A 13,658-nucleotide genomic window follows, 5' to 3' on the forward strand; every position below is an offset into this window, starting at 1 on the left:
GCAGTTTGTGTGTAATCTTTACCTGTGTAGATGCTGTGTAATCTTTACCTGTGAGAGGAGTACCTAAGTTAGAGCTGTGTACTGACATATCCTTTCATTAAAAGATGGAATTTTTCCTTTACCTTTATCTACATGCCCAAGTCTAGGGTAGTTACTGCACTGAGAGTCCATTTGGCTTTCGTAGTTTTGTTTTGTGTATTTTATGTGGTGAGTACTTCAATGGCATGCATGTGTACAGTGCCTCTGGGGGCCAGAAGAGGGAGTTGGATCCCCTGAAACTGGAGTTACAGGCAGCTGTGAACCTTCCTGTGGGTGTTGAGGACCAAATCCAGGTCCTTTGCAAGAGTAGCATCAGCTTTTACCTGCTGGCTCATCTCTCCAGCTCCAACTTAATGTTTGACTCAAGAATGATGCCATTTAAGCTTTTACTGCCTTAAGAGTTTGTTTTTACCAGGGACCAACTGAGTAAATACGTGAGGATATGTGAGATGATAAATGGAGATGAAAGAGACTGGATATTGAAGGTGACAAATTCCAAACAGTAACTTTCTCTATTTCTTATTTTCTTTGGGTTGTCCAAGTGGAAACCTCTGAAAACGTATAACCATGTCACTTATTCACTTCATTCTTTAACAGGTATTCTTGCTGAAATAGGTTTTTTTTTCTTGCTTGCTTGCTTCCTATACTTTGCATACTTTTAATTCTTTCCTTCAACTTTCCCATCCCTTCTTCTTCTAAAAATGATGTATGCCGCCCTCCAAACTTCTTAAGGGCTCTGCATTCACCATCACTTTTCATATCTCCATATTTCCTTTCAGTGCTCTTTATACTACTTACAAGCCTTTCACTAGCTTTCTTAGATTGCCCTAATGTACTCCTTCAATTCGCTCATATACCATGAAGTGGGCTATATAAAATTATATATTTGGCATATATAAACATATTTACAGTGAGTGTATGAACAAGAGAATAAAGAAGCCAAGTTTTCCCCCAACCACTTCGTTTTGTCTTTTTATCCCTGCAGTCCAGGCTAAGAACTGTCTAGTAGCTTCACAATGTGGACCAAAGAGTTTTACTCTGTTCTGGCTCTACCCTGTAAACACCCATGTAGACTTGGTGACATCATTTCCTCTCCCTTCTGGCCCAGCCTCTATACCTCTACCATGGTGTTCACGGCACTACTGTCTTAGGATAATTCTGACAGTTCGAACAGAAAATGAACAAAGTGCTCAAAATAAAGTGCCTGAGTATTCTAAAAGTAGCAGCCATTGTTATTAGCAGGAGCTACTTTCTTTTCAAATCACATTCATTGACTTTTCCCCTTGCAATTCAGTTGCTTCCCAAGCCTCCCCTAAACTTACAGACTATTCACGAAAAAGCTTTCGACAGAACTTGAAAATTATACTTTTTATTATAGTCACATAAAACGAAGTCAGTTACACCAGATTGTTCAAATATGTTGGTGAATTAAAGCCTCCAATGCTTACAAATTTTATACATATAAATACATACATATGTAAAAGATATATATTTTCTTCTAAAATAAAGTGCCCAAATCTTACTATATGGGGCAGGAAATGGAGAAAAGGGCCATCAACTGTTGGCAGTTACATAACCCTTTCACCAGCCAAGCCATACACACTCACTCAGGTATGATGCATTTTAATCATCCATCCTTTCTCCAAATTCCCCCAAGTGAATTGCTCTTACCCAAAGGTTGAAAGGTTAAGAAGACATGTGGCCAACATACTGAATCAGAGGCTGGCTCTTCCTGACTGCGTGGGGTTCAGCCTTGGTTTCCAAGAGGAATAAGTAAGCATCATAATTTTCTCACTTAGAGGGTTACCTTTGTGCTACGGTGCTAATAGAGTAATATACAAACCAGGCGTCTCTAATTATAATTCCTCTACTAACATGCAGTGGATTCAAGCTTTGGTACAAAGATCTTGGTGTTTTTGTTGTTATTGTTGTTGATCACCCAAGATTGGAGGAGCAAACCTAGGGCACAGTTTGAATAGTGGGTCTTGGGTGGTTTGTTGTTGTTGTTATTTAGGAGAGATAATAGAATCGGGGTATACAGACTGCTATAGATCTTTGAGCAAACCAACTTGAATTGAAATGGACAATTATGCCACAAAACAAAATTCCGTGATGACATTTCAACCTAAAAAGGAAATAAAGAAAAACTGCCTAATTTAAGCACGATAACAATAAAAAGAGAAACAAAACAAACAAACAAAAACCCCTCTCTTCAAATGGGAACTAGAGTTATGTTCCCCATTCCAATAGCCCAGCTACCCTTCTCCAGTTCTCACCAGCCATCACAAAACCTTATGGTGATCTTTATATTCCTCCCCAAGAAACCGGATCTTAAAATCCCTTTGGAAAGACTTGAGCTTATTTAAGCATGGGAGAGATGCCTAAAATTAGCTTCCACGAACCCAGCCACTTCAGCGTCTTTGGTGGTTACATCTTCAAACTACATTAGCACGGATCCTACGCAAGCAGGAAAGGGAGAGAGCGCCACAGCATGGGACCCAGGCTGACAGGGAACCACGAGAAACCCTGACAAAGTCAGAATAAAGAGGAGGATATTTCGCTCGTGTTTGGAAGGGCAAAATAAGAGCCAGGAGGGACTTCCCACTTTTCGGTCCACCTTGGCAGGGCCTCTAACTGCTGATTTTGGTGAGCATTTTGTTGATCGCCTGCTTGACGTGAGTGGTGGAGCTGCGCCGCCTTGTCTTTCCTTGCACCATCCTCCTGCGGCGCACCTCTCGGCAGAGCTCGTGGAATACCTCGGTGATGTTCCCTTCTCCCGTGCAGGCGGAACATTCGTAAAAGGCGCAGGCCAATTCTGTAGCCAGCTTCTCCCCTTCCTCTGTGCTCACTTGCCTGGAGTGGTCCAGGTCGGCTTTGTTTCCGACCAAGATGAGAGTTACGTTCTTGGGCTTTTTGATTTCATCTAAGACGTTCTTCAGCGGCAGCACTTCTTCAAAGCTTCCTCTGTCCGTGATATCGTAGACCAGCACGAAGCCTTCCCCCCAGCGCATGTGCCCCTCCCTCTGGATGGTGTCTTCCTGTAGGCAAAGCAAAGACTTAGGATCAGGAGACCCGGGCCAAAATGCGCACACTGCTGTTGCCTGGTAACCCCTTAATTACGCTGCCTTGTATCTGATTGTTATTAGATGTCTTGGCTGTTTTCCTGGACCAGCTTAGTTTCTTAATCAGTTTGGAAGGTAAGTACAGCTCACCCCCATTTGTCTTCCTGTTCTTCCTGTCCAGGTTATAGACAACTGAAAAAAACAATGTCAAGCTGTATAACCTCTACTGTTTAAGCTGGAGGCTTGGGCTCCCTCAACCCCATCCTCAGTGACCTAATTTATGTTATTCTCCTGCAGTGGCTGTGAGAGGGGTGGGACTCCTTCATGAGAAGGAAACTTGGGCAGCTTGAAGGGGATGCTGGTTGAGTCTGGAGGGTTATGTGCCTGTGATCCTGGTACTTGGCAGGCAGAAGTGAGTGTAGGCCACATTCAAGGCCAGTCTAGGCTACACAGTAAGGTCCCGAGGCACTGTGTGTGAGAAGAGAAACAAAGGGAGAGGGAGGTGGAGGAGGAGAAGAAAAGAAGAAAAGGAGGAAGAAAAGAAGAAAGGATGAGAGGGAGGAGTGGAAAAAAAACCTACTGTTTTCATGGGTTCAATTGCCTTCCAGAGGCCACTGCCTGTCTCAATGTTCAGGACTGTGTGAAGGCCCCTGCATAAGGAGGGGCTGATGAGAAAGAAATGGGAATACTTAATTTCAGGACCACTTTTCTTGGATTAAACTCTTTAGTTCAAGTCTTCTTGAAGGTCACAGGTCATTGTTATAGCACGATGGGAATGCCCGGCCACCTAACCTTTCATTCCTGTGGTCAGTTGTATCTTTGGGAACTAAGACTATCAACTCTTTTGTAAGACTTAGTCTGACTAATGTCAAGGAAATTTGCAAGCAAGCATTGCAGGGAAGCATCTCCACATAGTGTGACGTGAGTCACACAAACAAACCTGTAATGTGGTGGTCATGGAGAATTTGAATATAGACTTAGGCTCTCTCAAAGACTCACCTTGCATGCTTGTAATTCTTTTCAATAGAGATGCTTATTTAAATTCACCTGAGCATTTCAAAAAACATGTTTGGTTATAAAAACCAATGAATACATTGGCACCTCCCTCCTCCCAAATATAGAGGGAGAGTCTACCCCAGATGGTCTGGGACTATTGTAATATATTTCCAGTGCCTTCTTGAAGCACTGGTTGTAGGGTTGTTTCACAAGGATCAAATTACATAAGCATTAATGTATAAAGTGGCCAGATAATGGAAGACATGCGCTTTTGGTCATGTAAAAGTCATGTATAGAAAAAATGCCTTAGTTCTTTTTTTTTTTTTTTTTTACATTATACAAACTTTATCTCTTTTTCATCTGATGTGGTAAACCCTACCCACCTGGCCAGCGGTGTCTAGGATCTCCATAGAAACAACTTCATCGTCGATGGTCGCCTGGTGTCGGTAGGTTGATTCTAAAAGAATGAGAAAATGAAGAAGGCGCAAAGGCACATGTGAGGTTTAATTTGGTCCTTTAAGTGAGAAATTAAGCACAGGAAGAGCAATTTGCAGCAATATGGTGGTGGTGGGGTGATGGTGGGAGGAGCTGTCTAGGAAAGATAGGATGGAAGAACAGAGGGACAAAGGAACAGCATTGCATTCTAAAGAGCTTTATAAGGGCCCAACCTCAAGCCGGCTGCCTCCTTGCTCCTCTATCCTTTCTCCAGGCTTAATCTTCTTTTCCTGTGAGGCCAGCCCCTTGTCACTCTTTTCCATTTAAATTAAATGACTTCTCTACATTCTAAAACAAAAGAGGCATTTCCCATACAAAATACACCAAAACAAAAGAGGCATTTCCCATACAAAATCCATCCTGCCTTGATCGTTTTTTTTTTCTTTTTTCTTTCTTTCTTCTTCTTTTTTTAAACAGAAAAACCTAACGGGTATTTTCCTAACTTCAATCCTGCAAAGATCCTTGACATTAGAGGGAGGTAGGAAAGTCTGGAAGGGTAGGACTCAGCTAGATTTCATGATAGGCAGACAGATAAGGATGGTGAACTTTCAAGATGGCTAGCTTTTTCCTCACCCTCCTGACCTGAGACAAAAACCTAGCAACTTAAAACAACGGCTTGTTTTCTCACCAGTATGGCACAGCCATTGGTTGATGGGCCTGACAAAGCAAGACTGACCAGGACATGTTTAGCTGTGGGACAGTCGGCCATTCAAACCTTGTTCAACCTAACCAACCCTAATTTTGGGGTGGAGGAACTTTTTAGAGACTTAATAAAGACGCTTATTCTCTATTTTTGCTGTATTGTGTATGTTTCTTTACTGCTAAGAAAAGCCTTTACTCACTGGCTGATTTCCACACTGCTACCTGTCACACTGAAACGTTTCCTGCCTTTTATTTCCTTAACTTACAGATAAAACAACAACAACCGCAACAAAAATACCAAACCTGATCAAGAGCCCTAGACTGTAACAGGATGAACACATGAAGCAAAACTATCAGGGACCCTGAGACCATAAGAGGCACCTGAGCGTGTTTGGTGGTTGGTGAAGAATGGTAACTCAAAGCATGAAGAGTTTGAGCAGATGGAGCAGGGACAGGGTAATGCACACTCCTCCTTCATACTGCCCAGTCAAAGCAGAAAATAACAGCTGTTCTGTGCCAGCTACAGTTGCTGGGTTCATGGTGGAGTGGTCCCCAAGCCCCAAAGGGATAAGAAAATGGCAGGTACAGGAAGCCTGGGCAGTCATGAAAATGGCTCTCATTGTGTAGCAGACTCGAAAACGAAAGCAGTGTCAGCCGGTGCAGCCATAGACAGGAGTTGCAATGCAGGCAAAGGAGAGTGACTGAGCTGGGGACGGGCACACTGTGTGATTTCCTTAGAAGGTGTCCATAGCTCATAAACAGAAATTCTAATAAGAAGTATGGATAGCAGATTTGTAAATCTTATCCTTTATAAAATGAGCCTCAGTGGAGAGAAGAAAATCCATAGGGGTGTGGAAACAGCTGACTTTGTAACGTCTAAGAATCTCTGCAATGAGCCACTCAAAGTCCTAAGATAAAATATCCAAAAGGATGTACCCATTACAATGAAATTTAGGGATACTGAGGACAAAGTGGGGAGGGCTGAGAGAAAAACAAAGTACACTCCCCACGAAAGAATGTGGCTCAGTTAATGTTGAGCTTCTTGTTAGAGAAACCGGACATTGGTGGCCAGAACAAATTGAAATTGTATCATAAGCAATCCAGCATTACAATTCTAGAGCCTAGTGTGTCTTTTCCGGATGGAGTGGAGAAAAGCATCAAAGGCAAGTTTCACTAACAAACAGTTCAGGAAAAATGGGGCAGCGACAAGAAAACTGAGCTCAGTACTCGATTCTCCAACATGGGAGAGGGAATCAGAATAAACTGATTCCCTCAGGAGAGGACTCAAAGGCCAGGCATCACGACGCAGGTCATGTACCAACCCTAATAGCAGGTGGTTCGAAAGCAGCAACAAGAAGACAAAAGATGAAGGAAATTGTAGGCTCGTTCTATATTTGAACATAAAACCAAGAAGAATTGCTTTAAAAATTTCCATTGAGGGGGCTGCAGAGATGGCAGGCCATCTAACACAATTACTAACTGGGTATTTGTGCATATTGATCACCCAGCATCTAACCAAACACGTAAACAAGCCTGGTGTTACCTCTCTTGGAGACTGGACAGAAACCAGTGCTTTTATTTGTTCATTTCTTCAGCATACTTTACCTTCCAGACTGACTAGCCTCCCCTCTTTCCCTCTATCAGAGCCTCATTCTTCCCTTCTTCCCTCTCTCCCTCCCTCCTTTCCTTCATTCCTTCCTTGCTTCTTCTCTTCTCTCCTTCCTTCTTCCTTCCTATCAACTACTTTGCAAGTACTTTGCAGCCTTTGGAAACTAAAACTTTCCTGTTTTCTTACAGTAAACAATTCTCTGCCCAAGGCTCAAAATGCATAAAGGAAGCTTGCTATGGCAGGACTTAACCATCTAGGTGCCATTAGTACCGTGAGCAGTCACCACAGGAACTGGCATAGCTCCATCCTCTTCTGAAAATCTCATTTTAAAACGAGACTGCATTCGGTATACTTGAATAAACATAGTTTGCATCTTGTCCCTCTCCTGGAATTCATGTTCCATACATGCCGATGCTAATCTGAAGAGCATTCGCAACCACACTCCTCTACGCTAAATGACAGGTTATAGCTTTCTGTGACTGAATGCTCCAAAAAGCTATTCACAGAAGCTACTGCTTCCAAGCGTTTGACCAAAAATTGCCTTTCTTCTTCTTGAGTGTTTGAGTCTGAGGAGGAGCCCAGCTGGCCGCACACATGCTAGGCATCCTCGCCCTTTTGGTCCTTCCCCCTAGGCGGTTCTTCTGTGCCTTTCATATTGACTTCCTCTCTTTAAATGACCGGCATCAGCCCTGGAGCCTGGAAAACAGAAACCCAGGCTCTCAACCATCCCTTTGCACCAAAATTTGTCTCAGAGGAAAGGACGCTGTCCTTTGTGGCTCCCGTGATAAATGGGCTATGGGTCTCAACAGCAAAAGGCCTCCTCAGGGGGGAGCAGAATACAATGAAACTTACATGAAGTTGTGCGATTCTTTGGCTGTTTGCTAACTGAAAGGAAAGGGATGAAATTCAGGAAATGAGGGAAGGTCTGCTGCACATAGCAGCGGGTGGTGGACCAATTTCATCCAAGATGAAGAGTGTTTTCCCACTGTGCTGGGCATTCTTCCTTCATCTGTCTTTCTCTCATTATGAACTCGTTTTCTCTACATGCGAGATAATGAAAATATTACCTAACGAGGTGAAATATCAGACACAAACTTGTGAGCTACTGTAAAATAATCCTAACAGAACACATAAATTTTGCTCTTTCTTTTAAAATTCAAAAGAAAACCTGGGTGGGGATGAGGCAAGCCTGGTCTATATAGTACCAGCCCAGCCAGGCATATTTAGAGAGACCTTGTCTCAACAACAAACAAGCAAGCAAGTAAACAAACAAAACCCACGGGGGCTCACAGAGAATGAACCACAAACCAAAGAGCATGCATGGGCTGGACTTGGGTCCCCTACACATATGTAATAGACGTGCAGCTAGTTTCTCACGTGAGCCCCCTGACAACTGGAGCAGGGCTGTCTCTGACTCTGTTTCCTGCCTTTGGATTCCTTTCCCCTAGCTAGGCTGCCTTGTCTATCCAAGTTCTACCTCAACTTGATATGCTGAGGCAGGCTGATGTCTATAGGAGGCCTTCCCCTCTCTGAGGAAAAAAGGAGGGGGAAATGAGAGGAAGGGAGAGGAGGTGAAAAAGAGGGAATGATAGGAGAGGAGGGAAGGGAAGCTGAGGTTGAGCTGTAAATTAATTAATTAACTAGTTAATTAATTAATTAATTAAAATTTAAAAATAACAAAAAAACAATAATAACAAAACCAAAAAGATGCATTTGTTTTGGGAGCGTGAGTCCTTTCTTTGAAGGGCTGGGGGTATGTTTGATTAGATCTATGGCCAAATGTACTCAAAATAAATATTCTAAACCAAACATGAGTTTCATAATTGAATTAGGTATGTTAATGTTACCCTTCAGATTGCTATGTATGAAGGAACATGGCTTCAAACACACATTCAAGGGCCTGGGGAGGTGGCACAGTGGTTATGAGTGTATAGTGATCTTCCAGAGGGCCGAAGTTTGGTACTGAACCCTGACTTCGGGCAGCTGACAACCTCCTCTCCCGGTCAAGGAGGTGCCTCTAGCCTCAAGGGACACCTGCGCCCATGAGCACATTCCAGCCTCCCCAACGTGTAACTAGTAACAGTAAAAATAAACCTTTGAAAAACACGCATTCCTGACATTTCTGTAGATAGACACGCATTGTGTACGCTCTGGCAAAGCTGAACACTCAGATCTGTTTGTATGTGGTTTATCCTTGGGCTAACTTAGCTGCATTGCACATTCCAACACATGAGTGTGGCCACTTGGCCAGTGCTGTAACAGCAGCAGTTCTCAACGTGGCTTTATGCTAGATTGGAAACAGTTCTTTTGCTGGCCTGAACACAAACCAGTCATGTCACCCTAGAGGAAGGTTTATGTCTCTGGCTCTGTTCATCAAACGACTATCCCCCATATTCCTGCGGCATTGTTACTAAAGAGTTCTACGGCGTGGCTGAGCACCTGTGCTTCAGAATCTGGAGAACTTGTTCCCTCTGCCTGGGCCTTTCTAAGCAGAAGCTACAAGGCAGACAAGATGAACCAAGGCAACCAAGATGAATCCATGAGCCTGGGGGTTTGTCATGCCTCCCGACTCCTTCCCTTATTGCTAGCTGAACTTTCACTGTGTGTAAGGACAGAGACCCTGCATTCAAACACAATGGGCAGCATCTTTGCCCCAGGACTGTGGTACTGGACACTAACAAGCACGCTCTCCCTTTCTTCTGTCCAGGCCTTCAACATGCTCATGTGAGCAGGGACAGACACAGACACACACACTTCTGTAATGTCCTACGTCTTTTTCGTGTGTCTGACGAGCACAAAGGCATTCTTTGAGGGTGACATGACTCTAGAAGGCAGGGATAGATTCTTGATTGGGACTAGACATTTATGGATTCTGTTCAGCCCACAGCCAGAGACTGCCTCTCACCATCAAGGTTGTTTCCTGATCAAATGGGCCACATCCAAAATCTGATGAGCTTCAGGGGTAGTTCTCGGTCTTAACTAACAAACCAGGGCTGAACTCTGGCAAAGAATCTACTGGTGAGATGAGAAAAATGTAAGGGAAATGAAAATCATTCCAGATAAAGGATTATGGTATTTGGGGCAACTACATCCTTCAAAACACTTGCATAAAAAAATTTCCTCTTTGCAAAATGGGTACAGTTCCCTTAACCCACACTCTCTACCCCTTGCTTGCCCCTCTAATTAGAATCATCAAGATAGATCATTTTATGAACAAACAGCAAAGCACAGAAACAAATAAGAAAAACACTGGGCCTGAAGTTTAGAAGTCCAGAACCACCTGCCATTGTAATAGTGTGCTGGTTAAAGCAACTCTAACACAACTTGGCAGCACAAACCCAGCTGTTCCTGGAAAGAAATCCCAGGTGAGAGCTTGTTTCCATCAGACTGGCCCATGGGCATGTCTGTGAAGACATTTTCTGGATTGCCAATTGAGGTAGGAGGGCCCAGCCCACTGTGGGCCTGAGCTATAGAAGAAAGACAGCTGAGCAAGCTATGGGGATGGTTTCCATTTCAAGTTTTGGCCTTGATGCCCTGCCTTGGCTTCCCACAGGATGGACTGTGACCGACACGTAAACCACATAAACATTCCTCACCAGGTTGCTTTTGGTCATGGTGTTTATCGCAGCAACAGAAAACCAAACCAGGCCAAAAAGCAAAGCGTTTTCTTCATAGGGTTGGTTGCTTCAGAGTAGTAGCTATTCTGTTTTGTTAATATGTGGGGCGGTGTTCACAGTTCTCAGCTTCTCGTGAAACAACCGAAGTCCAAAATCAAGAAACCCACTTCCTCAAGTTCCGAGGAAGGGCCTGAATTCAGAATTCAAGGAGACAATTCCCCCACCCCACCCTCTTCCCTTTTGTCCTTCACAAATACACCACTCTGCTGCATAATATAGCTATCTCAGCTGCTGGATGTTTTGAAACTTGCAAAGTAGCCATGAGTTCTACAGAGATCCAGTCTTTCCCTACGGGAGTAGGAAATTAAGCCCAAGAAATGCTAGTTTCTCTTGAATCCAGCAGACAGAGGTTTCCCGTGTGCTGGAAAATGAACGGGTTTTCAGTGTTCACGCCCACACAGATCCAGTCTCCAGTGTGCGAGCTAATGACGGCGTCACCTGCCAGTGACTCATGCACCTGTTCCTCCTGAAGGTGAGGAAGGCTGCGGTTGCTAAGCAGCGCGGGTCCTCTCTGAACAGCGCACAGCGAGGTCAGTCCACGCAGAGCGGTGCTTCCCAGGGAAGGACGCCTGCTCTTCAGATAACCAGTGCAGACTCATTCCTATTTAGAGCTGTTGCTGCTCAAAATGAATAAAACAACAACAACAACAAAAAAGAGGGGTTGCCAAAGAACAATTAAATAAAGTAACATTAGTTACTAGAACGCATCCAGAGAGGGTTAAAAACGCATGGCATTGTTTGGTAAGCGCCACCTTTTGTTGGGATATCTGGACGGAATGGAGAATAAGTAGTTTCCAGCTGAACTCCTGTGAATCATGGCAAGTCTCAGATAACCACTATAAAACTTCCGCAAACCAGAAAAATACCAGAGACAGTATTTACATACTGGGAAAGACAATAGATAATGGCTCCTTTTTAAAGCCAAGTTCATCTTTACATCCAAATAAACTACCTCAAACTCAGAGTATTGCTACTGAAAAAGTTTGGTGGACAAAATATTTAAAAGTATATTTTCTCAAGAAATAATAATTTCTCTCCTCCTTAACCCTTAGGTAACATCAGAGAATACACTGGGAAGAAAGTTACAAACCAAAACGTACTTTTTGCATTTTTTTTTACTGATAGACTTATTCTCTAATGCATGCTTATAAACATTTTTAGAAATTAGAATATTAAATTTAATTCTTCTTTTTATATGTAAGCCAGAAAAGTACTATTTTCCAAAAGTGGGTCTTTTTTTAAAGCTTCTTTTCCTGTTTGTGTTAGAAAGGTATATATTTAGGTCAAAACATTACCTTGCAGTCTCATCTCATTTAATTGCCAATGTTAATGTCCTGCTGTGTAACTTTTCATTTTTCTCTTGCATCTTTTCGGAGGTATCTGGTGCTATTTCTATCCAGATACAAATCTGGAAAGTTACAATTATGCATTTACTAATAAATTCACTTGTAATAGTCTTTTAGAAAGCAAAGGCAGAAGAGGGTCGGTCAAAGTGAAGCTACGTTAGACTCCTGCTTGCAAGACTGAACTTCATAAAGGTATGAGACTTCACAAAGAATTCAGGATTTCAGCCATTTCCAGTCAGCCATGCCAAGCCATCACGGTCTCTGAAACTGACCTAGAGAAGTGCAAAGAGCTGCCAACACACTTGCCAACATGTGGAGGAGAAACACGCACCTTCCCACCCATCACAATACAGTGAGGAGCGGCTGGAGGGGCTCACTGCGGTTCCAAATGGCTGAGGTACGGAAGCAGGCAGGGGAGGGGCAGACCAAGGAACTGTATGCATGCACATGATGGGGTGCTTTTCACTCTTCCAGAAGAACAGGGATAGGCCATCTGCAGGATGAATGGAACTGGAGACGATTGTATCAGACAAAGCCAAGCACACTCTGAGTCTGATCCCATATGTTTTTTTCTCCCTTGTGGTTCATAGGCTTTATCTAGATATATGAAATCATGTAGGCTTATATGGCACAAGAGTAGAGGCAAAGCTGTCCAGAGGGAATGAAGGGAAGTAACAGGAGACAGGTGTCATTAAAAGAAGAAAAGGGAGTAGAGGGAGTCTGGGGGAATATGTTGAGTATGCAGCGTATGCCCGTGTGAAATGTCCTTCGGCAGCAAATTCCACAGACATAAGCACATACGACGAAAGCAAAGAGAAATAAGTAAACTAGAGATGATAGAAAGATGGAGTAGTTTAAACTGCATCTAACACGAGTGATTCGGTTTCTGAAGATGGCCTCAGAAGTCACATGAAAAGGTAGAAGCTGTGTAACTAAGGTCAGGGAATCTGATCAACGATTCACAAACAACTAACTGTTGAGTCCTCACAGCTCTGCTCCTCACTAAAATGAGTTCCAGACAGATTCTAATGCTGAACAGAAATAAGCTGACAGAGTCCCATATCCCTTCCTTGTTCACTTCCCTTTAGTAGCTGTGGGCATCTCACTATGCTCATTTATTCTCTGACTCCTTTCTAGACTGCTAGGTCAGAAAAGCAGAGTCTTGATGTGAGGAGATGGCTCAGTGGGTGAAGGCAGATCTGAGATTGTATCCCTAGAACCTGTATAAAAAGCCAGCTATAGTGGCACAGTTCTGTAACCCCAGCACTTGGGGGTGGGAGAGAACAGAAAGGAGAGTTCAGGGGACTGTCTGGCCAACCTAGAAGAAATGGTAAACTTCAGGGTCAGTGAGAGATCCTGTCTCAAAAAATAAGGTGGAAATAAAGGAAGACAGCCAACCTTTGACCTCTGTGTGTATAAATAAGCGTACCCCTCACCCCGCAGATCAGAGCCCAATAACTGGGTTATCTTTAGCACCTGAACTAAAGGGCAAATGCAGAGAAGGCAGTCCACAAATATTTGCAGAATGAATGGCTAAAATAAGCAAAGGGCAAATGGCAAATTTCTTTGAAATGAATCATGCAATTTCATGTTTGGTGCATTTATAGGAGATTGCCTATGTGAAACTCAATGCTATGTACCAATAAGCAGGTAAAGATGCTTTCTGCAAGCCTAAACTTGATCCCTGAGACCCGAGAGGTGAAGGAGAGCACTGACTTCAGCCAGTTGTTCTCTGACCTCCACACAACAAAACAACAAGAACACGTAAACATCACCACACACTCTCCCACAC

General features: G+C 43.4%; 1 protein-coding gene across 4 annotated transcripts in view; it reads right to left on the bottom strand.

Annotated features, from left to right (window-relative positions):
* Positions 1-1,392: 1,392 nt before the first annotated feature.
* Rerg (RAS like estrogen regulated growth inhibitor) overlaps positions 1,393-13,658 on the bottom strand; it is a 102,445-nt gene continuing 90,179 nt past the window's right edge. For 2 of the 4 annotated variants that reach the window (XM_060384317.1, XM_060384318.1), the window contains exons 3-5: positions 11,816-11,928; positions 4,481-4,554; positions 1,393-3,077 (exon numbers count right to left, since the gene is read on the bottom strand). In XM_060384317.1, the coding sequence (XP_060240300.1) occupies positions 2,670-3,077; positions 4,481-4,554; positions 11,816-11,828 (495 nt within the window). In that variant the 5' untranslated portion in view covers positions 11,829-11,928 and the 3' untranslated portion in view covers positions 1,393-2,669. The remainder of the gene's footprint in view (positions 3,078-4,480; positions 4,555-11,815; positions 11,929-13,658) is intronic. The other 2 variants (XM_021644280.2, XM_060384316.1) reach the window with 1 other exon arrangement.

Source organism: Meriones unguiculatus, chromosome 5 (genome assembly GCF_030254825.1).
Source record: "Meriones unguiculatus strain TT.TT164.6M chromosome 5, Bangor_MerUng_6.1, whole genome shotgun sequence".
NCBI classification, from domain to species: Eukaryota; Metazoa; Chordata; class Mammalia; order Rodentia; family Muridae; genus Meriones; species Meriones unguiculatus.